The following is a 25,381-nucleotide window of genomic DNA, read 5'->3' on the forward strand; positions in this document are numbered from 1 at the left end:
GTGAAGAGCTAAAGAAATAATATATGGAGGAAGAACAATTCTGCCCAAGGGGGAAGTCAAGGGAAGGTACCAAGAAAGTGTAGCATTTGAGTGGATGAAAAACTGGCCAAGACTGCTAAGGAAAGGGAGATTTAGATTAGGGGCCGACACAAGTAAGGGGTTGGCAAGGACATGAACTGAAGGGGGTTTGAGGAAAAAGCATAGCACGGGGTCAAGAACATAGATTTTGGGGTCAGATTACCTAATTCTGGCCTCCTCAATATTTTCTAGTTTTATGATCTTGGACAAATTATTTAATCTCTCTAAATTTCAATTTCTCTGTCTGTATAAGAAAATAAAGTAGGCTGGGCATGGTGGCTCACACTTGTAATCCCAGCACTTTGGAAGGCCAAGGCAGGTGGGTCACCTGAGGTCAGAAGTTCGAGACCGGCCTAGCCAACATGGTGAAACCCCATCTCTACTAAAAATCCAAAAAATATTAGCCAGGCATGGTGGTGCATGCCTGTAATCCCAGCTACTTGGGAGGCTGAGGTAGGAGAATTGCTTGAACCTGGAAGGTGAAGGTTGCAGTGAGCGGATATTATGCCATTGAACTCCAGCCTGAGCAACAAGAGTGAAACTCCATCCCTTGACCCACCAAAAAAAAAAATAATAATAAAAAAATAAAGTAGTACCCTCTTCAGTGTGCTATTATGCAGATTGAATGGCATGAAAAGCACGTTCTTACCATTACTGGCACATGCTCAGTTAACATTTTCCTGCCATTAGTAGCAGTAGGATGAGGAGTATTGAAAAGGCTAAAGATTAGAGTTCTGAGGAGAATAATAAGGATTAGATGTCAGAAAGTGTGTCATGACATATTTATGTGTATGCGTGTGGGTACACAGAATTTTGAAATAGTTTTCAATTGAAACCTTTGTTTTTAACCAGTAGCACAGGGAAATGTTCAGTTTGGCACATACCAATGAATATCTGTTATGTCTGTTAGCCGTTTACAACTACTATTGTTGTTTCTGTCATCTCCAGTAAAGTGTTTCTGTATTTTCACAAAAATGAGCAAGACCTACCGCAAAAAATTATCAGGTAAGGGTGACTTTATGGGTCTCCTGCTGTGTATGTGACACCAAAATGACTCGTCGCATGAATTCGTAAGTGCTGTATTTGGTTTCAGTGTAGAATAGAAGATTGTGGTTCCCAGGTAGAAAAGGAGACTTTGAAATCTTTCTCCTAAAATGAGTGAAAATCTGGTGCCATCAGATCATAGGTTTTGTCATCGGGATGGGATTCAGTCTTGGATCCATCACCCAGCTGGCTAGGTAACTCTGAGCAAACACCAGATGCTCTTCAGCCTGTGTCCTGATCTGTAAAGTTGAGATCATAATAGTAATACTCGCTTCACAGTGAAATTGTACACTAGAATGAAAGAATGCATAAAAAGTGTCTCGTACCCTGCCGGGCACAGAGAGGGTGATACACATCAGGCCTCTTATCCAGCATGTTCTAAGTCACCCCTCCCTGTCCCCAGCTTCTCCTGTCTGGGGATCTCAAGTTGGGAATGGTCATCTTTGGATGAAGCTGCCATGTTCATTTGTACTTAGAGGCAGACATTCTATTGGGAATTCAATGGATGCGTAAATCAGTGTAGGGGACCTGATTTTTAGGGAGCAATATGAAGTCAGAGAAATTGCACACTCTTGTCTCTACTTATATTCCTCATGGTCCCTTTCATTATTTTATGACAAATGTTACTTCAAGCTACAGTAGTGTTTTCACCAGGGGCTGAAGGAATTGATGGTGTTGTTTTCTTCAGAATGAGCTGTAACATCCCTTTGTTCACAGAGATTGTAAATCCTGCATCCTTCAGATTAGATCATGTATGTTCAATATCAGTAGTAAACAAACAGAGAAGTAAATATTTGCTACAAAATGTCTTTCTGCTGCCTTGAAAATGAGTTTCCTAAATCTGACATGTCAGTTACCCTCCTTCATCCATTTCACATTTAGAATCAAAGGAAAACAATCCCCCACAGCAAGGAGCCTGTCACTTCACTTGGTGTATCCAGTGAAGATAATGGGACCACAGCGCAGTGGCATTGAATACTGATAAGGATGTGGCAGGCCATGCTTAAAGTTTGGCGTCTCATTCAAATGACTGGCTGAGAGATGAAAAGAAAACAAAAATTAATCTCCCTCCCAGAACCTTATACTGATTCACTTAGTGGTTGGTTGCTGCTCAGCGGTCTGCCTGCTTTCACCCCCCCCTTAATAATCATAATCAAATATCCATTATTGGTTTTCAGCAACAGGGTAATTACTTTCTCTTCCTTATTTTCTGGGACAGTCAGTCTGTTCCTGAGAAAGGGCGATTGTGTAATGGTTCTCCCTACATCAACTCTGAGAAGTCGGTTGTGCCCTGCAGATATTAATGTCAGCCTGTTTGCTCTCTGGTGGAGTGAAAGAAGAAAATAATTTTATTGTGCTATTTTTAGACTTCAATTTAGATTGCAGCCTTCATGATACTTTGTGTACTGGGGATAGAGCTGTTGATGCAGAATTCAGCAGTGAGATGCTCTGGGTTCTACCTGCCCCTGACAGATTTTTTCACTTAGCCTGAATGCCTTAGAACTCTTCAGTCACATTGCCTTCATTGTCAGCTGAAAGCTGAGCCAGGACAATAGGGTTAAGATGCACTTTGTATTGACAGTGTTTGCCAATGGAACTTGCTGCCAGCAGTCTCCGAGTCTGCTATCTGCCTGTAAAGGCCTAATCTGATCTTTTATATGCATAAATAGTCAGCACCATACAAATTCTCTACGAACAAAATGAGTTTATTGACCATTCTTGCTTTTCTAAACAGTTTCCCAGAGGTGACGGATGAAAGCCAGACAAGAAAAAAGTATTTCTTTGCTGGATTTCCTTCTGAACAAACAAGAAGGACCCAGGTACCTGGGACTCCAGGTGTCTTTTTCTCAGCTGGGATGGAAGGCCGTGAACTAAAGCAGCCTTCCTCATTCTTTGGTATTAGCAATGAGCTGGTCTTAAACTTCAAAGGAATCTAAGAAAGTGCCAGTAATACCTGTCTGGGCTTGTCTTGTGACGTGTATGTTACCACAGGTATTAAAATTCAGATCAATTTGCATCTAAATTATATGGGTGCCTGTGACTTGGCAATCCAGAAGCTGTCGATTTTAGTTTATAAGAACAGCAACTTGGGCCTGGTGTGGTGGCTTACCCCTGTAATCCCAGCACTTTGGGAGACTGGAGCAGGTGGATCATGAAGTCAGGAGTTCAAGACCAGCCTGACCAGTATGGTGAAACCCTGTCTCTACTAAAAACACAAAAATTAGCTGGGCATGGTGACGCACGTCTGCAGTCCCAGCTACTTAGGAGGCTGAGGCAGGAGAATCACTTGAACCTGAGAGGCAGAGGTTATAGTGAGCCGAGATCGCGCCACAGCACTCCAGCCTGGGCGACAGAGTGAGACCCTATCTCAAACAAAAAAAGAACCGCAACTTGGTCCTTGCTACTCCAAGTGTGGACTGCAGACCGGCAACGTTGATATCACATGGGTGTATTTAAAAATGCAGAATCTCAGGCACTTCCCTAACCTACAAATCAGAACCTGCCTTTTAATAAGATTCCCCAAGTGATTCATAGGCACATTAATTATTTTTAAAGTCACAAATCTTTTAAAAAATCTACCATGATCTGAATGTTTATGTCTCTCTCAAATTCATGTCTTTAGACCTAATCCCCAGTGCAACGATATTAAGAAGTGGCGCCTTTGGGTGGTGATTAGGTCACGAGGGTGGAGCCCTCATGAGTGCTGATTAGTGCCCATATAAAAGAGGGCCTGGGGGGCTCCCATGTTCCTTTCACCATGTTAGGATACAGCAAGAAGACACCACCTGCAAGAAATCGGGAACTTACCAGATGTCAGATTTGTTGGCCCCTTGATCTTGGACTTCTCACCCTTCAGAACTGTGAGAAATAAATTTCTGTTGTTTATAAGCTGCCCAGTTTATGGCATTTTTATTATAGCAGCTGGAACAGACTAAGACAGAATCCCATGAAATCTGTGGAACCTCTTCCCATAAAAATGTACCTATACACACAATTTGCATATAATTTCAATGGTGCAAGTTCCATGGACTTCAATGAGACTTCCATTCACTGGAAGCAGAGAGATGCCTGGGGGAGCCCCCAGATGCCATGTGCCCCCAACAATGCTGACCCATACTGCTCTTGGATTGTCACATTGACCAGGTCTTCACCTTCATGCCCAGACCTTGTCTATGTAAGCAGCACCAGCCTCCAGGGTGTCCCATGCCAGCCTCAGCAGTCCTTTTCATCCATGTGGCTCTCATGAACCAGTCCTTGCTATCATTTTCCTTGCCTGGCTACTCTGGTCTTTTGCTTTCTCCTTCTCCAATTTAGGGACTGGTGGGTACCAAACATTTTAGACAATGACCGTGAAGTAATAGCAGTTAGCTGAAACATGTCTATCAAGATTCTTTCCTACCCAAATCAGGCTCATAAACAGATGAGATGGAGAAAATAGGTCTTCCTGCTGTTTCGGCTGACGGTCCACCCATTCTGCAGGTCCTGCTGGAAGCTCACTTCTGTGTTCTGGTCTGTGCTTTGATTTCTTCTCATCTTTGGTGATGGCGTAAGGATAACGCAACACAGGCTAAAGAAAACCCTTTAAGAAATGTGTTCACTTACTGGCTGATTTGCCTATCATAGGCATGCCCTGACCTTGAAGAGTCCTTGCTCTGGTAAGGAAGCACATGTACACGGATGATTAAAATAAATGCTTCATGTCAAAATACAGGTACAGAATGCTATGTTGCTACAAAGGAAGGAATAACTAGCTTTTCCAAGAGGAGTGAGGGAGAGCATCAAAAAGAGCTGGCTTTTAAGGGATAAAGCAGACATTGCCTGAGACAAGGGCTATAGAATTGCTTATTGTGAGAAACTACAGAGTTGGGAAGACCGAGTTGAGACAGGCATATTAGCAAAAGTGAGAGAGCTGCTAAAAATAAGAGCTAGCACTTAGACCCTGCTTGCTGTAGGACGTGCACAGGTGTAAGTGCTTTATATCAAGTACCTGTGCAGTTCTCTCCACAGTCCAACAATCCTTCCATTATGGATGAGGAAATGCATGCGTGGTGAGTTCAGTATCTGACCTAACACTGTGCGGCTGCAAGTGGTGGAACTGGGCCTTGAACCTATGCAGTCTGGCTTCTACACTAGACTTCCGGGCAGAGGGTGCGTCCCTGTGCTTCCAGGATAAAACTTGCAGCACTGCCTTGGCTAGGACTCAAGAGGCACTGTTTTCTCCTCCACTACTGGTTCTGCAGTCTTTCCAACTCTTTTCACTTCATCAATGAACCATGTCCATCCTCACATCACTATGTGTCTGTGTAACACTTAGGGCCACTGAGTTATGGGGGGAAAGAGAAATGGATATTTCTTAGTATTGTCTGGTGGTTCTGTTATCTCACAGTTCATGGAAACCAGATCACTGCAGTCATGAGGCATTACCATCAGTCTCAGAGAAGGCCTGACATCCTGTTGTAGATCAGAGAGTCCTGGCCACCACTAAGGTCCTGGAAAGACATGAGGAAGGCAAGCAGAAGCACAGGCGGCCTGAAGAGTCCCCCTAACGCCCCGCCACCCAGGCACCACTCTCCACAGCTAAAGGTGTTTATGGTGTAGGAACCCTGTGGTGGTAGGAGATGGGGGATGATAAGGCTACTTGGATAGGAAACATATGTGATTGGTTTGCACTGCTCCTCATACTGTTGTCAAATTCCTCACCGCTTCTGTGTACTTGGGGTGACAGTCTGACAGCCTGTGAGGTCAGACAAAGCCCAGATTACTTCCCTCATGCCTTTCCGTCTTGCACTTGTGGGCTGCCATTCTTAAAGGTGACGGGCTTTCTTTGCCAGAAGTAGGCGTGGCTTAAATCTTTTGGGTTTGGGCACTGGAAATGACTCTGCTTCCCCTGCAGACATGCCCTGATGAGGCTGCAGGCCACTGGCTCTGCTCCTTTTTCAACATCAGAAACAGGCTCTCTTCCTTGACAGTTGCTGGGACATTTCCCTTCTCCTACTCCTAACTTTGTCATAGACATCTCCTGAACTGCAGTTACTATGTTTGGAGGTGACATCATCCCCTTCTTTGGTTTGTGGATAGGGAATACCAGATACGAGGGAGAGCATCCCTAAGGCCTTCACCTGACCCCAATCCTGCCTGTATGTCCTGCAGTTCTCATGGTGAGCCGTCAGCCTCACCAGGCGGCACCTGTGTGCATAGCAGCATGGCTCATTCTTTGTCCTCTCTAGAACACAGAATACTTTGGGCACATTTCTGTGTTTTCTTTCTCCAACAGCCAGATATATGTGTCCACTTAGCTGCACATAATTATTGTCTCCATAACTCTTTGACCTACACATTTGTCAGATAAAACATTTTGGGCAAGAGCTCATTAGCAGATCTGTTTCCATCCCATTCTGTTGGCATTTATTAGCGAGCCCTCTTCGGGAAGCCGTGTGTTCTGAGAGGTAGGAAGAATAACACATTTTACCTATAGTGCGGGGTCTGGCCAGTGCCTATTCTTTCTGGGTTGAGCTGCTGGAATGTATTCAGGGGATAAGCTGAGAGGCGATTTATGAGGAGTGCTGTCTCCTTGTCTTACTCCTGCTTCCCTTTAAAGTTCCTTGGCTGCCCTTAGCGTGGCATGTGTTTCCATTTATCCTATAGTTCTCAAGGCTCAATGGAGCTCTTGTACTTCTGAAGGGCCCTCATTAGGAAGCCCGTCTCCCTGACGTTGAGCTTGCACTGATCAAAACAGGGGCCCCCACAAACCATCACAGGGATATCTATGCAAAGGGGGCATGTTTAGCACCACAGTTAAGGATGGTGCATGCTTTGGCAGAATTACAAAAGGAAAATAAGTGGACAAAATACGTTACATTTTTTTTTTATTATTAAAGGGTGTGTGTGGTTTATTTGAGCAACAACAAAAACACAATAGAAAGGAGTGAAATGTGAAGGAAAAGCCCCCTTTGCTCTCCTCCAACCGTGAGGAAGCTGTTAACAGTTTTAAGTGCATCCTTCCAGGAATATCTCCCTCATGTATGGACATATATGTCCTTTTGTTACTTTCAGAAAATTCAGATGGAATCATAACAGAATTTTGTTCTGTGCCTTGCCTTTTTTGCTTAATTTTTCTTGGAGGTCTTTCAACTTTAGAAGGTAAAAATGGCTGTATGATATGTAACAATAAGTGTGGCTGATTCCAATTTTCTCTATTTGGTTGTTTCCAGTTATTTCTCATGCTGCAATGATCATCCTTTTTTATGCGTCTCTTTTACCTTGTCTGAATGTTCCTGTAGAGGAAATGCCTAGAAGAGGAATAGCTAGTGCAAAGGGCATGTGCATTTTAAATTTTGACCAATATTGCTGAATTACTTTCCTAAAAAAGGCAGCTGACGTATCCCTCACCTTTAAAACAGCAAACTATACAACTCCCAGGCCTTTGTCTCTGAGTCTGCGCATCTTTACGTTGGATGCAAATCATATATTGATTGGCTGGGTTTTTTTCTTCCTCTGCCTTTTTTGCTTATTTTCTTTTGGGATATTTGCTTTTTTACTTCTTGGCTTTACAACTCTTTGCTGGTTAAGAAATCTAACTCATAGACCATGCAACATGTTAGAAATATTTTTTCCTAATATGTCATTTATATTTTGACTTTCATTTATGGCACGTTTGCCACATAAAAGTTTACATTGATATGTATCTAGATTTTTCACGGTTTTTTGCTTTTGGGTTTCAGGTTTGTGTTTGCTTAGAAAGGCTTTCCCCACTTCAAGTTAGAGTCAAATAATGTAAAAATTTTCATTTCGATATTGGGCAGCTTAGAAGCCAATACTGGACTGGCCACTGGCCAAATAGAGTGGCATGTTGAGACTTACCCTGAGACTTTAGTTTCTAATGCAGTGAATCCATTGGGATCACTTATAGAAAAGGATTTTACCCTATCAATCTTTACTAGAATGGCTATTTTTAAACAATTTTTTTGTGCTTTTCATTGTAGGAATCCTTTGAACGTAGTTTCCCTGAGTGTTCGTTCAGTTTATTAGTTATTGAGTTCTTATAGTGGATGACATCTTGCTAGACTACCGGCTTCATAGGGTTTTAAAAAATGAACATGAAATACTCTCAAACCTCATTAATTACATACAGTAGAAGAAGGCACCTGTAGACAAAACCCAGAGATCAAGGCGGAATGTAACAACTCTCTTGAGAGTACTACAAATTGCCATGTGGTTCAGAGAAAGGTGACATCACATATGGTTGTGAGGTCAGGGAAGAGTTTTGTATTAAAGTGATGTGAGCCTTGAGATGGGCCTTGATGAAATGGTTGGATTTCAATGCACGTGGATTTTGGAGAAACGGCATAAGAAATAGGCATCTGTAATTAGAAACTTGTGCCTTTGTTCTGTGAAGAGAGAGAGGTCCTCTTGGCGGGTATGTGGAGAACTCACAGGGGTGCAATGAATGAGGAGTCCAGAGTAGGGCTGAGGGCATCTTGGGAAAGGCCTCTGAGAATTTTGCTCTCCATTTGACAAGGAATAAGAGGCATTCACGTTTTTGGAGCAGTGATAGATGGGATAGATTGGAAGTATGAAATATTTGAAGGCAGAAAAGCCCATCACTAATTGTAGTTTTCCTGGAGTAAAGAAATAAAATGCTTAATTTGGGGTAGTGCTGGAAATGGGGAAAAGCAGACCTGAACAATATTCTCAGTTTATAATCTATAAGAGGGTACTGGGGCTGAGGGAAAGAAAAAGCTTAAAAATGACCAAGATTTCTAGCCTTCATGTGGTTCACTCTCTTAACATGCATTGAGTGCTTGCTTTTGTCAGCACTGTGCTGGGCGCTTGGACTAGAGGAGTTGGCAAGAGACAGGATCCCTGCTCTCAAGGGGCCACAGGTAGCAAACAGGCCAGGATGGTAGCAGGTATAAGGACACCATGAATAAAAATGGAGAAATTAAGAAGAAGAGCTTATTTGATGGGGATCCCTGATAACTTTGATTTTGTGTCTTAAAACTTCAATTCTTGCTTCAGATAATTATCAATTTAATTATTCCTGGTGGTGTTCTCTTTCTCTCTTCACCCTGGTATACTATGGAGTGGTACAGGAAAATAAATTGTTATTCAAGTTTTAAGTAGGCTGCAAAGTTGGAAAGCACTTTAAAATCCGAGGCTGTGTTTGCTTATCCACAACAGGAAAGGGAAGTTTGTTAACGCTAATGATTAGAATAGATCTTTGATTTCTGATGATATCTTAGTTTCTTCACCTGTGAAATAGAGACCTGTCCTAAAACAGTCCTTGTACTTTGCTCACAATTTGGTGAGTCCTAAATCTGGGAAGGTCTTGCCTGGGCATTTCTCTGTGCGGGGCTGCGCCAGGACTCATGTGACTGGCAATGGCAACAGCTGTCAGCTGGGATCCCAGTGGGGGCCACTGACCAAGCATGTAGTCCCTCCAGCATGACCATCTTGGAATAGACAGACTCCTCGCATGACGACTGGCTTGCCCCAGAGCAAGGGTCCCAGAAGAACCAGGCGGAGGCTACGGGGCCTTTCCCTACCTTGCCTTGGAAGTTAGATGGCTTTACTCCCTCTCTGTTCCATTGGTTACTCCAAGGAAGGCACCAAAGTCAGCCCAGATTCAAGACAGGAGGATATAGACACCAGGTCTTTATTATAGGAATGTCAAAAGTTTAAAGGTTATGTTTTAAAAACACTACAATGTAGCAACACCATCTTACCTCATGAGGTTGTCTTGAAGACTAAATGAAGTAATATATGTACAACCCTTGGAACAGCACCTGACCAAAAACTATTAACAATGGTGATGGTGGTGGTGGGAGCGGGGATGGGGATGAGGATGATGAGGATGATGATGAGTAACTGCACTGCCTTTCTGCAAAATGTCCCTTATTGTCTAGCGGGTTGAGTTTTGGAAAGAATGGTTTTACCTAATTTATATTTCCTGTAACTATGAAGGGGATTGTCATAGGTTAATTGCCTTAATCTCATCACATTCTAACTAAGAATCCAGGGAGGGGTTGCTATCCATTGTGTTCCAAGGGAGATCTGAATAGAAACCAAATTCTATTAGGAAGGGCAAAACAAGAAAGAGTGGGTAGTTTCAACCAACAACGACCTCTACAGATTGCTCATTAAATACTCTTTCTTATATTACATTTCTTCCTTTCATATTATGAAATGGCATTGGAGAGGGAGGCTAAAATTTCCAAAAGTTCAGTGGAAAATAGTGTTACTTTTTCCTTCTTAGAAAATAAAAGACAAAGGAATAAAATTTAAACATTTCTAATAACATTTTTTTTTTTTCTGAATTGGAGGTTAAGTTGCCCAGGGGGCCTACAGACACATGAGGACTATTCTACCTTCATCAGTTTGCAGCTGAAAATTTAGTACTATTGGCCATTCACATATCAGATATTTTCCACTGTCATATAAAAAGACCTGGTTATTTTCAAAGCTTCTGAGAAATGGAGTAAAATACTAATGCCCTTTAAGTGAACTTATTAATAAATCAGGAAAGAGAGTTTGGTTATAAGAGCTGAAACTCTAGGCATCTGTGTCAGAACTCAGTATTTCCTTTCCTAAAATTGATAGAAGCCTACAAACTCACTGCCTACCCTCTCCCACAGCACCATTCCCCATAGAAAACCCCATAGAAAAACACAAACATGCCTGAGTCTCAGGAGGATTCAAGCCACACTCAGATGATCTCCTAGACCCCATTTTACTTCCAACTGGCAGCAATAACAGGAGTGGTGAATATCAGTTCTGTTCTCAAGAACTTACCCCCAAACACTGAAATTGTATCTTCTAGCTGCCTCATTACTGGTTGTGAAAACATCACCAAAGATCTCACACAGTTCAAGTAGGTGTGAGTCATTCTCTTAAAGAATTATTACTAATGACCTAATTGTTTTCCCCAGGCAGAAATAGCAAAGCTTCTCAAGACTTCAAAATCAACCACTACTCTCTTTAGTACAAACTGATGCAATAAGCAGGTATCTTAAAAATCTAAAGCTTGATGAAATTATTATGTATTATGAAATTACACTGTAATTTTACAACTATGTATTTTCCTCAGCACTTAGCATAGCATCCCCTCAAACTGGCTTCCAAACTTTGACATGTGCATTCTAAGAGAAGTTTGGGGACTAGCCCCACCCTCACTCAGGGTACACATCCTCTATCCTATCAAATAGCAAATAGACACAACGTTACAGTATTCCAGTCATTATACTGTAGAACATTATTTATAGAAGCAGCAAACCTTTTTTTCTTAGGAAAGTTATAAGCTAGGCTGCTGGCTCTTTCCTTTGAATCCAGCCTTGCACACACCATAGAAGCCAGAGAGATGTTGATGGATCTGTCAAGTTCATAATAAAAAATAACAGAGAACTCCTCAGGTAACTGAAGGCGATTTGGCCCACGTGTGGGGAGGAAACAGATGATAGCGTGGAGGAGGGCTTTTCAGACATGACCTTTTCTTCCTCCTTCACATTGCTGAGGAAGGCCAATCCTACCTAGGTGCTTCAAGAAACAAACCCCTGCTGGCAGTGAGGCTCGGGGTGTTGAGGCTAGACAAGCAGTAGCAGAGGAGCACTGCCTGGGAAGGGGTCAAGCAGATTGCCAGGATTTCAGCATCCCCGTCCTCCCTGTTCCCCAAGGGGTGAGTAATTACAACTGAGGGACACTATATTTCTGGGAGCACAGATGATTCCCCCAGAGTATCTTTTCCCTGCACCCTTTTAGCACCTGAACACACTGGGACCTGCACAAGTTAGGGCCTGGGCAGTATCCACTTTTCCAAAGACCCAAGAACAGCCTAAGTAGTTAATATGCCTAAGGACATAACAACTCCTTTGGAAAATAAACAAGACTGCTTTGGAGGACAGCTGTTACAAAGGAACAATAATAAATGGAATGGCTAAAACCTGAAGCATAATTATTGAAGTAGAAATACAAGGTGTTCAATACACATATCAAATATTCCCCAAAGATAAGGAAGGATATTGGAAACATGACATAAAACAGGAAACCCTAAAAAGGACTCAAATGGAAAATCAAAGAATGCAAAGTATATATTTTTTTAAGTTTCAGTAAATGCACTGAATGCCAAATGGATTCAGCTGAAAAACCAATGGGTGAGCCAGAAGATCTCAGAAATTCTCAGAGGACATCAGCAATAGTCAGAGAGAGGGAAAACTTAAAAGATAAGTGAAGCAATATGAAGAATAGCGTTCATATAAAAAGAATCCCAGAAGGAAGGAAAACAATCAATAGAAGAATGGAAGGAGACATATGAGAAAAAGATTGAGAACCACCCAGAAAAAGGAAAAAGTAGAAAATCTCAGACTGATGGGCTTAGTAGAGTGCAAAACAGGATAGAAAAAAAGGGGAGAGGCATACCTCAATAGGTTGTAATAACATTTATGTAAAACAGTGATAGAGAGAACATTCTAAGAGCAGGTCAGTTATTAAAGGATGAGAACTAGATTGATCTCAGACTTCTCAATAGAACACATAATACAAGAGGCTATCAAGTAATATTTTCAAAATGTGGAACCATGAATATTAAATAAAACCATTGTTTAAAAGGGACTATGAGACCTGGAAATACATAAAAGATTTATCATGCACAAGCTTCTTGGGAATATTCTTAGAGGAAGTATTTCAAGAAGATGAAAAGTCTAGGAGGATAATATGAGCTGTGTCACAGAGTATGCAAATAAACCTTAGCAAATTTTTTACTGTTGATGAAATAGAGAACTTACAAATCAAACAAACAACAAAGATAAATCTTAATAAAAACCTGGAATTAAAATATAGCCTCAAAATATATATCAATTTATTGCTTCGGGGGTGGGATGGGGTAGAATGAGAGTGAGGTGAAAATATACTAACGCACTTTTCTTCTTGTTTGGGAGGAAGATGTAGAAATTGAAAAGCTCAGCAAATGTATATGGAAAAACATAAATATGACCTTACAGATACAAAGGAAAGTACCGGAAGACAAAAATATAATGTATAATTTTTAGACCAATAGAAGAAGATTTGATCCACTCAATGGAAAGTAGGAAAATATAAAAAGAAAAATTGTTTAAAAAGTAAGGGAGGATTTCTGATCTAGGAAAAAAGGCATGGACCCATTTCTCTCTGCTTCTTCCCACTAAATGCAATTCTAAATCCTGAAAATAATGCAAGAGCTAATTGAATGAGAACTCTAAAAGACTGTGAGAGGACAGTAATCTGCCTTGGGACTGCAGGACTACAGGGAAAACATAGCTTCAGGGCTTCCTGCATACCTACCTCATGAAAAAAGACAACCTAGACCTGGATTCCCTGACCAACCAAGCAGCCAAAGGCAGCTCAGCTAGGTTTATTCCTGCCCTGAATTTGGAGCCCTGCTAACAATAAGCAGCCAGGGGAGTGCTCTCCTTCCCTGCTGGCCTCCAACTGCCTTCCCCTCCCAGAGACACCCGGTTAGCCAGGAGCCCCTGGCAAGAGGGATCCTGCCACAACACATGCCCAGCCTGGGAAGCATCCTCCTCTCCCCTCCCTGCCCCACCAGGGGCAAGGGGAATTCTGCCATGGTAGGTACCCAGCCAAGGAAGTCTTCTTGTCCTCCGGAGCCTGAGACTTTACACCTCCACCAAGAGACATTCAGTTACCTGACCTGGGGGGAGGCCCCTTCTGCCCCTTCAGCTAGCACCATCAGGGACCAGTGGAAGTTCTCATAGAGCCAGCTGAATCAAGCAGACAAATGACAACAACAACAACAACAAAACAACCAACTCAAAACAAAAACTCAAAGCCAAACAAACAAAAGGAACCACACAGTAATGGCCAGCTAATTTTTGTATTTTTAGTAGAGACGGGGTTTCACCATATTGGTCAGGCTGGTCTCTTAACTCCTGACCTCAGGTGATCCACCTGCCTCGCCCTCCCAAAGTGCTGGGATTACAGGTGTGAACCAACACGCCAGGAAATAATATTTTGAAGTACAGAAGGTAGAGACTCAAATGGAAGGGAGGCTTATTTGCGTACTTAAAGTAGCAAAATATTGGTGCCAGCTAATGGTGATGCCACCAGCATATTGTAATACACAGAACAATTGTTATGCAAAATATACCAAGAGATATAATCCAACGTATTATAAATAAATTGAGATGAAATGATTTTTGGCAAACGTATAAAAGTAATTCAATGAAGGAACAATAGAATTTTTAACAAATGGAGCTGGAGCTATTGAACATTCATAAGCAAAAAGATGATCTCAAACTAAGTCTCATACTTCTTACAAAAATTAACTTAAAATGGATCAAGGATCTAATTGTAAAATATAAAACTATAAACCTTTTAGGAAAAAAGAGGAGTCAGTCTTTGAGACCTAAGGCAAGGCAAAAATTTCTAAGACTCGATACTAGAAGCACAGTCAAGTAAAAGGAAACATTGATAAACTGAACCTCTTTGAAGTAAAACCTTTTGCCCTGTAAAGATTCACGTGAAGAGGATGAAAGGACAAGCTAGAGACTAGGAGACATGTTTGTAACCATATATATCTGACAAATCATTAGTACGTAGAATGTATAAAGTCTCAAAACTCAATACTAAAAAATGTTAATTTGAGTAGAAAAGAGGCAAAAGACATAAAATACACCTCACTGAAGAGGCTATATGGATGGCAAAGAAGCACATGAAAAGACAGTCAACATCATTAGACATGAGGGTAATGGAAATTGAAGCTGCAATGAGATAGCATTGAACACCTCTCAGAGTGGCAAAAACAAACAAACAAAAAAAATTGTAACACCAACTACTGGTGAGGATCCAAGATCACTCATACATTTTTGATAAGAATGCAAATGGTATGGCCACTCTGAAAAACAGTTTGGCAGTTTCTTTCAAAACTAAACATGTAACTATGATACAACCCAGTAATTGTGCTGTTAGACAATTATTTCAGAAAAATGAAAATTTAATTTCACACAAACACCTGTGCACAGATGTTCATAGCATCTTTCATTCATAATATCCCCAGACGATGATTATCCAAAATGTCTATCTGTGGGTGAATGGTTAAACACATTGTGGTACATACATAGCATGGAATACTACTCAGCAGTTAAAAAGGAACAAACAATTGAGATGTGAATCTCCAGGGAGTTATGCTGAGCATACACACACACACACACACACACACACACACACACACGCCAATTCCTGAAGGTATCTACTTTATGATTCTGTTTATATAACATTTTTGAAATGACAGCATTTTAAAAAGGGGTAGCAGACTTAGTGGTCTCCAGGGACTGGGGAGGGGAGGCATGGGACATAGGCAGGTGTGGTTATAAAAGGGGACATGCGGATTCTTGTGATAATTGAATTGTTCTGTAGCTTGAATGTGGTAAGGTGTACCTGAACTTACATAAGTGATACAGTTGTATAAAACTATGAAAACACACACACAACGGGAACTCTGACAAAGATTGGTGGATTTTATCAATGTCAATATGCTGGCATGATATTGTACTATTGTTTTGCAAAGTGTTACCATTTTGAAGAACTGGGTAAAGGTACATGAAATCTCTCTATATTCTTTCTTACAATTGTATGTGAATTTAATAAAAAGAAAAAGGAAAATAGAAAAAAGAAAAAAGGGAATTTTTTAATTGAAAAATTGGGCTAAAATCAATGAGAAAACACCAATAATTACACAGTAATTACAATTATTGAGAGTAGATGGATTAAAAACAGCAATCCAAAGATAAATCTTAGAATGGGTTTTATACAATTCAGCAAATGTTTTGTGTTGGAGTCATTTTAAAAATATGCAAATAGACTGAAAACATAGAATGGTAAAAAGATAAAATTGAACTAAAAGAGTGTTGGAATAACAATTTTAATATCAGACAAAGTAGACTTTAAGGCTAAAATGTAATATCAACAATGAAAATTGTCATACAAAGAAAAGAAGCAGTTAGAAAATGTAATGACTGGAACCCCTAGGTATCTAACATCATAATCTGAGACTAATAAAACAACCAATAAAATTATGGGAGGAAATAGAAGAATCAAGAATTATAGTTGGAAATTTAAAACACTCATTTCAGAAACTCATAGATGAAGCAAACAACAAGAAAAACAAATACATAAAAATTTTCATAACATAATATGCCTTCACTTTCCTTTCAATGAACACAATGCTCATTGTTTTTGGACACATATGGAAATTTTACAAAAATCAATGAAGTACTAGGTGATAGAAGAACCCTCAGATAATTTTATAGAGTTAATTCTCAACCAGTATGCAATAAAATTAGGTATTAATCTAACAAAAAGGGAGGTGAAAAAAATCTCTTCTATTTAGAAACTAAAACACATATCTATCACTATACAATCCTTGAATTAACAAGGGAACCATTAGGAAAGATAATGAAAAACGCTGTCTGTAAAATCTGCTGGACAATAATGCTGTAAATTCTAAAAAAAACATATAACGCTATTACAGAAAAATATTTCAAATTGATAGATTTTGTGATAGGCCCACAATTGTTTGCTAAATTATTTTCCATATTTTTCTGTATGTTGCAATGAGCCGAGATCACGCCACTGCACTCCAGCCTGGGCAACAGAGTGAGACTCTGTCTCAAAAAATACATATATATATATATAAAATAATTAAAAATTTAAATAAACATATATTGGACATGGTTAAAGTATTACTCAGACAAAAATTGAGCTTTAAATATGCTTATTATAACATTAAAATATCAAAAGAGGAAAATGTGAGAAAGAAAACAAATGAGTTAAGTGTTTAACAGAAGCTAATAAAAAGTAAGATAATAAATCCAAAGAAATGGGGAAAATGGAAATATAAGATAAGAACAAATCAATGAAATAGTGAAAAATGATTAATATGAAGATTAACAAAGGAAAAATCAGTTCTTTGAAAAGAGTAGTAAGATAGCAAACCTTTGATAAGACTGAATAAGATAAATCAGAAAAAGAATAAGTAAAACACATCCTGAAAAGGAGATCTACTAACAAGTAATTTTTAAAATAGTTTTTAAAAATATGAACAAACATGTAACAATACATTTGGAATTTGTTCAAAAAGGATTAATTTATATAAAGGATATAAAATATTAAAATGGACAGAAGAATAAATGAAAGACTTGAATAGAGTGTAAAAGTTAAAGATATTGAAATGGTAATAAAATGTCTCCTCCAACAAAACCCTTGGGAAAAGGATAGGGAACCCAAGAAAGGAATAAATAGAGGCAATGAATATGAAAAGATAATTCACAGAAGAAAATCTGAGTGGCTATGGAATGATCCTAGTGGAGAAATGCAACTTCAAATGAGGTCCTGCCTTTTACCTATTAGATTGGCTAAAATTAGGAAAACGAAAAATACCAAAGTGCCCCCAACTAAGGACTGTTGTTTCTAGTGTGGACCAGACCCCATTCCTGCACTGCTGCTCCAGTGCATCTCTCAGAAAATCTGTTCCCTCCCTCCTTCCCTCCCTCCCTTCCTCCCTTCTTTCCTTCCTCCTGAAGTTAACCTTCCTTCCTTTCCTCTCACTTCTTTTCCTACTTCCCTTCCTGTCCTTCCATCCTTAGAACTTTCCTTCCTGATGGGCCTAGGTCCTGTCTTTCCTCCCTTCTCTTCCTACTTCGACTTCTATTCCTTCCATCCTTCTTTCCTGTGACCTTCCTTCTCTTCACATCCTATCTTTCAGCTGATCCTTCTCTTCCATTCCTTCCTTCCTTCCTTCCTTCCTTCCTTCTTTCCTTCCTGATCTCATCATTTATGGACATGGGCTTTGGGAGAATGTTAATTAATATGTCCAAGAAAATAGGGAACATGATGGAGAATTTTGACAGAGAACTGGAATATATAAAAGAAAATCAAATTAAAAGTCACTGAAACTTAGAACACAATAGTAGATTGAATAGCAGATTCAAGACAGTAGAAGGAAGGGTTATTAAATGGAAGATAGGTCTGTAGAAAATATCTGGCATGAAGCTGTCTGGATGGATGAAAATATATATTTTCATTGAAAATTCCTGATTTTTGGTTTTCCAAAAAAAGTCAAAATTTTTGTCAACATTGAATTTACATCCCTCATAATTTCAGTGTGCCTGAGTTGATGAGTTGATGATGTGCTCCGTATACAGGGATATGTACTCCCAACTAGCCAGAGTCACTCCTTTCTATTATCTTCTACCAATGAGGCTGAATATTAGTTGTCATGGCTTGTATCATCCCTTCTCTGCTCCACACATTTACATTGCATGCTGGGCATGCTATGTATTTGAGTTCATGATCCATGTTGAAGATGCCATAAAGATACCCAAAAATGTGAAAGAGACTTGGAACTGGGTAACAGGCAGAGGTTGGAACAGTTTGGAGGACTCAGAAGAAGACAGGAAGATGTGGGAAAGTTTGTAACTTCCTAGAGACTTGTTGAATGGCTTTGACCAAAATGCTGATAGTGGTATGGATAATGAAGTCCAGGCTGAAGTAGTATCAGATGGAGATGAGGAACTTGTTGGGAACTGGAGCAATTGTTATGTTTTAGAAAAGAGATGGGCAGCATTTTGCCCCAGCCCTAGAGATCTCTGGGACTTTGAACTTGAGAGAGGTGATTTAGGGTGGAAGAAATTTCTAAGCAGCAAAGCATTCAAGAGGTGACTTGGGTGCTCTTAAAAGAATTCATTTTTATGCTTTCACAAAGAGATGATTTGTAATTGGAACTTATGTTTAAAAGGGAAGCAAGGCATAAAATTTTAGAAAATTCACAGCCTAATGATGCAATAGAAAAGAAAATTCCATTTTCTGAGGAGAAATTCAAGCTGGCTGCAGAAATTTACATATGTAACAAGCAGCCAAATGTTAATCCCCAAAACAATGGAGAAAATGTCTCCAAGGCATGTCAGAGGTCTTCATGGCAGCCCCTCCCATCACAGGCCTGGTGACCTAGGAGGAAAAAATGGTTTTGTGGACTGGGCCCAGGGCCTTGCAGCTTTGTGAAGTCTTAGGATTTGGCACCCTGTGTCCCAGCCATGGCTAAAAGGGGCCAATGTACAGCTCAGGCTGTTGCTTCAGAGGGTGCAAGCCCCAAGCCTTGGAGGCTTACATGTGGTGTTGGACCTGTGGGTGCACAGAAGTCAAGAACTGAAGTTTGAGGACCTCTGCCTGGATTTCAGAGGATGTACGGAAATGCCTGAATTTCCAGGCAGAAGTTTGCTGCAGGGGTGGAGCACTCATGGAGAACCTCTGTTAGAGCAGTGTGGAAGGGAAATGTGGGGTCAAAGCCCACAGACAGAGTCCCCACTGGGGCACTGCCTAGTGGAGCTGTGAGAAGAGGGCCACCATCCTCCAGACCCCAGAATGGTAGCTCCACTGATAGCTTGCACCATGCACTTGGAAAAGCTGCAGACACTCAATGCCAACCTGTGAAAGCAGCCAGGAGGAGGACTTTACCCAGCAAAACCATAGGGGTGGAGCTGTCCAAGACCATGGGAACCCATTTCTTGCATCAGTATGACCTGGTTGTGAGACATGGAGTCAAAGGAGATCATTTCAGATCTTTAAGATTTGACTGCTTGGATGGAATTTGGAGTTGCATGGGGCCTGTAACCCCTTTGCTTTGGCCAATTTCTCCCATTTGGGATGGAGCATTTATCCAATGCCTGTACCCCCATTGTATCTTGGAAGTAACTAACTTGCTTTTGATTTTACAGGCTCCTAGGTGGAAGAGACTTACCTTGTCTCAGATTAGACTTTGGACTTGGAATTTTGGGCTAATGCTAGAATGAATTAAGACTTTGGGGTACTGTTGAAAAAGCATGATTGGTTTTGAAATTTGAAAGGGACATGAGATTTGAGAGGGGCCGGGGTGAAATGATATTGTTAGGCTTTGTGTCCCCACCCAAGTTTCATCTTGAATTGTAATCCCCATAGTTCCCAAATGTCAAGGGAGAGACCAGGTGTAGGTAATTGAATCATGGGGGCAGTTTCCCCAGTGCTGTTCCCACGATAGTGAGTTCTCATGAGATCTGGTGGTTTTAAAAGGGGCTCTTCCCCCTTCGTTCTGCAATTCTCCTTCCTGGCACCACGTGAGGAAAGTGCCTGGCTTCCCCTTCACCTTCTGCCATGATTGTCAGTTTCCTGAGGCCTCCCCAGCCACGCTGAACTGCGAGTCAATTAAACCTCTTTCCTTTATAAATTAACCAGTCTTGGGCAGTTCTTTTTAGCAGAATGAAAACAGACTAACACAAAGAGTCTAGCAATAGAGTGGAGAACAACATAGTTACAAGCCCTGCCCTCAGGGAAAATAAAACAATAATCACATAAATAATTAGAATTGTGATAAATATTCTGAAATAAAAGTAAAAAATGCTAAGAGATCCATCATATTTTCCAGTTGGAAGGCAGGGAATGTTTCTCCCAAAAAGGTTATTTAAGCCGAGTTCTGAAGATAATATGATTTAGTCAGATGAAGGCCTGGGTGTATGTGTGTTGGTGGGGAATGGACGGAAAGAGATGATCTAGCCTGGAAGAGTTGGACAGGTCTGAGGATTCAAAGCAAGACAGTAGGGCTGGAAACACAGATATGAGCAGAAACTGTGTTGTATTGGGCTGCTGAGTCTGGAAAAATACATAGGATTTTGGATGCCTTTGCAGACCAAGCAGCTAAGGACCAACACGTTTCATGGTGACTTGATGGTGTACAAATGTGGTCCCTCTGATACGTCTTCTAGTTGAAGTAATTTATCACTGAAATTAAGTCATCAAGTATAAGATGACTGGCTGACTTTTAGCCTGGTAGACAAGCTATTGACCTGGTATGATGAAACATCACTGAGTTTATTTTTATGTCTTTGTTTCCTCTCTGTCTCAGCTGCAAGTGTCCACTGCTTGGGAAAGTGTGGGAAGCTGACTTGGAAGCTTGTCGATTGCTTATCCAGAGCCTACAACTCCAGGAAGCCAGGGGAAGCCTGTCTGTAGAAGATGAGAGGCAGATGGATGCCTTAGAGGGAGCTGTTTGTATAGCTGCTCCTCCCATTCCCCCCAGGCTCCACTCCGAGGATAAAAGGAAGACCCCTTTGCAGGCATTGGAAGAATGGAAGGCTCACCTCATCCCCTCTCTGTACTGTGCTGGAGGCGAACAGAAAGAGGTCTGTCCTTTCCACATGGTCTCTAGAGAGGACCCCTATTCTAAGGGGTGCTTTGGGACCAGACTCCAAATGGGAACAATATATATTGGGAGGGCTTCCTATTGAGCATATAAACTTTTAAAAGTTTCAGTAACTTCAATATGATTACAAAATAATGTAGAATTTTTGTCAAAGTTTGAAATATAGAAGAGCAAAAAAACCCAACTTTTGGCATATTTAGTTCCATTTTCATTCTAATTTAGTGGCTAGAATTAGAATATGCAGTCTAATATAGAATTACCATATATAGCATACATTATATATGTCATATATAACATAGTTATCATATACACTATAGATTATATATGCCATACATGATATTTGACATATATACTATACATTATATACCATGTATCATATGATATTTAATTATATATTTAGAATCTATATATTACAATATATTATTATTTATTTGAATGAAACATTCAAATATATGTATTTATCCCATTAATTGTTTTTACCAAAACCAGATCGTAATGAATATTTATAATGTTCTTCTTTCATAAACACAACTAAAGTTTGGCCTGAGATATATGTATTACAAATTAAAATATGGTTTTATTTAACTTTACTTTTCTCTCCCCTCTTTCCTCTCTCCCTTCCCCTTCCTTTTCTCACTTTCCTCCTCCCGCCGTAACAAGAGTCTTTTCCATAAAAAGGCCCTGGGAAGTTTTTCCTGATTTCAGTGCCATGACCTGAGTCTTCAGAGCTCTTTGTTGGCCCAGGTTCCCAGGTGTTCTGAGTGTGAAAAGGAAATAGCATAGAGAGGCTGGAGGAACGTGACACATGGCCTTCAAGTCTCATGGTTGATGTTAGATGTTAGCTGTGCTTCCTCCCTGGGTCTTTGCCAGGACTCACCACTGGTGGGTGAGGAAATTGTTACCTCCCCAGGCCAGCCCTGGCAGCCTCACATCCCCTCTGCAGGACCATGACCTTCAAAGAGCAGACATTTGTGTTCTTAGTCACTGCCTCTGGACTGCTTGGAAAATTGATCCTTTATCCTATATTTGGATTCCGTGGTCTTATAAGAAAGCAACCATTGTCACTCTGCATCCTTGCTGGCCCAATCACAGGCTCTACTATAATTTACAGACATCTGACCTCTTTTGTTAACCCAGTTGCTGCAGGTGGAATCCTCCAGCAAAGCCTGGTTTCCAGTGCTCTGGGTAGAGGTGTTGAAAAGTTACCACGTGCTGCAGGTGGATGGTTTGAAAGAATATTCTGGGATGGAGGGAAGTGCCACCTAAGCAAGGGTTTATTCCCGGGTGGAAGAAACTGCAGGCTCTGGAAATGAGTCTTTGAAGGTGTGGCTGGCTTTTCAAAGTGAGCTTCCGGGAGGAGCTCAGTGTGGGGCAGTCAGAAGCCATGCCAGGTATGTGATGGAGTCCATGGGTCATTGATTCTGCTGGAGGCCGGGACTGATTCAGCAGAGATCCCTTACTCCTGTAGGGGAGAAAAATCATTATCTTTCCTTTATGCATCTAAAGGTTCTCAGCTGAGGCCCCTATGCAGACAGAGTAACAAGAGAAAAATGTGCAAATTTGCTTTATATAAAATTTACATGACACAGGAGGCTGCAGAAATGAAGATCCAAAGCAACAGAAACCAGTGTATTTTTATGCTTAAGTTTGAAGAATAGCAGACAGATGTGGAGAAGTATAATTGGACAAAAGGAATAGGATCTAATGGCAATAAACTGCGGGGAGCTTAGCAAGGCCTGTTTGCTCAGATTCTTCACTGCATCCCTGTGTCTTCAGAGATAAGGACACTCCTTTCCTTTGGGTATAGGTTGTACACTTTAAGGATGAGGGTGGTCAGCGACGGTTAGAGGAAGGTCAGAGAATTATCTATGGCCTGCTTCAGGAGAGAATGGCTGCAGAAGGTCAGAGAGACTCCTGCTTCTGCTGTTCCTCAAATGCCAAGGTGCCATATTTTGGGGTAGTGCATTCTGAACCCCATCACTCTCTTCCTCCCTCTCTCCCCGCTTCTCTGCCCTTCCCACTGAGCCCTGAGCCCTCCAGGCTCTCTGGGGACAGACTTTCCCAGGCATAGGAGGATTCGTTTTCCTGCGTAAGATTATAAGCACCTGTCAATTTCACTATCTGGCTATAAGAACACAGAGCTATATTTGTTGAAAAATAGGAAGCTTGGGGTCAAGGATGAATAAAGAGTGGAACCTTATCCTAGGTCCTGTGGTGGCTGCTGTTTGGGTGCTCCAGGGGTCCCCCAGAAAGCCTCCCAGATCCTCTCCACCAACTGAAATGCTGAGGATGTCCTATATTTATTTGTTGCCGTCTTGAGGGAGAGTGGGTGCTTTAGAGGGGACCTTATAGCTTTTGCTGGCTTTCGCTATCATTTCCCTGTGCCTGTATCGCAGTGGTGGGTTTGTGTTCACAGAGAGGGCACCGTTCTTTGAATTCATGAGTGCCATGGATTTTAAGATGATGTTTTCTGAGAAGGGCAAAATTATGGGGTCACAAAAGAGATCAGCTGTTGCTGGGAAAGGAGAATGGACTCATTCCAAGAGCAACAGGAAGGAATCTGGGGTATGGAAGTTGGGGGCGGGATGATAGATGTATTCTCTCTCTTGATTGTGGTGGTAGTTATGTGAGTATGCATATGTCTAAATCCATAACTTTATATCAGAAAGAGTGAATTTTACTGTGTATGACTTTACAACAGTGATTTTAAAACATTTTTTTAAATGTCTACCTATTTAAAAACTGAGCTATAGATGTTTGAGTCAGTGCTTTTGTCTCAGGACTGTCAAAAGGCAGTTTGGCCTGCCAGAAAGAGCACAAGGCTTGAGTCTGAGTCTGCTGTAATCCTCAGTTAGGCCTCTTACAGGCTGCATCTCCACATCTGTTAAGAAAAACACCACCACGACATGAGAGGATAATGAAAACTATCTCATGAAGCTGTGATGAAGATTTAAATAAAAGGATGCATCTCCAAGTGAGAGATGCATACATAGTAGAGGCTAATTTGTGTTAACTTTTGTTCCTATCACTCTTTCTGGCAGTCACAGGCATCTCTAAAATGCTTTTTGTATGCCTAATGCTAGCAACAGCTATTTGTTTGGAAGAGGGTGTTGCATGACTCAGTCTCCAGGCTTAACTTTCCCTTTTGCCTGAGGAGTTTGGGGATGCCTGAGATTTTTAAATTTTCCTTTACATGTGTAATATACTCACTTTTTGTCAAAAAGTAGACATGAGCAATGAGTTAGTGGAAGAGACCCAGGCAGAGAAAGGTTTCACGAAGGAAAGATCTCGTTTGTATTTGGGTCCGGGATTTTAGACTATGGAAGGTACAGGGAAATGATAACAAGGGTCTCATGAGGAAGGTGCTTTTGTTTTCCTGCCTGTGTTTTCCAGGGAGCCATTGAAGTCTGGATACTTTGCATTTATCCTGTGGCTAAAATGTCTATTTGCTTGCAGGTCTGGGTTGGTTTTGCTTTGGAACTCCCTGCTGGGTCTGAGCATCCTATACTGGTTTCTCTACTGAAGCTTGATGCCCTGAAGGCAGTCAATTTCCTTTTGACCCAAATCTTCCATGAAAAATTACTGACTTCTTACAGAGGTCCACAGGGAGAGGAGTTTTCAAAGCCTTTTCCCTGCTTATCTGGCCAACGTGGTGATGTGCATTCTCGTGATAATTTGTTATCACAAGGACTTTGTCGTTAATTAACACCTTCCCTGTGCCTACGGTCCTTGCCAGGCTGCTGAGCACCATTCCCCCATTTTACAGCTCGGCCCATTAAGGCAAAGCAATTTGCTTTGGATTTTGTTACAGAGGAAGTCAGCAACAGGGCTCTGTGCCAAACTCAGCATGAACTTCCTCGAATTGTAAGAGCCCTTTTCTTTTCCAGTTTCATGACGGCTCTCCTCCAAGCCTGTCTGAGGACTCTGGAAACCATCAGCTGCTATTGGCCCTGGTTCATAGATGTTACAGAAATTGTATGGGGGCCAGACAGGAGCCAGGGAAATCGTGAGCCAGGCTTCCTCCCCTGTGAAGTGGCTCTTTTG

The 25,381-nt window shown here is 41.1% G+C and overlaps 1 protein-coding gene across 1 annotated transcript in view; it reads left to right on the forward strand.

Annotated features, from left to right (window-relative positions):
• DISC1 (DISC1 scaffold protein) overlaps positions 1 to 25,381 on the forward strand; it is a 340,168-nt gene that overhangs the window by 287,492 nt on the left and 27,295 nt on the right. Inside the window, exon 10 of the mRNA XM_031659330.1 lies at positions 21,041 to 21,317. Coding sequence (XP_031515190.1) covers positions 21,041 to 21,317 — 277 coding nt within the window. The remainder of the gene's footprint in view (positions 1 to 21,040; positions 21,318 to 25,381) is intronic.

This window comes from Papio anubis, chromosome 1 (assembly GCF_008728515.1).
Source record: "Papio anubis isolate 15944 chromosome 1, Panubis1.0, whole genome shotgun sequence".
NCBI classification, from domain to species: domain Eukaryota; kingdom Metazoa; phylum Chordata; class Mammalia; order Primates; family Cercopithecidae; genus Papio; species Papio anubis.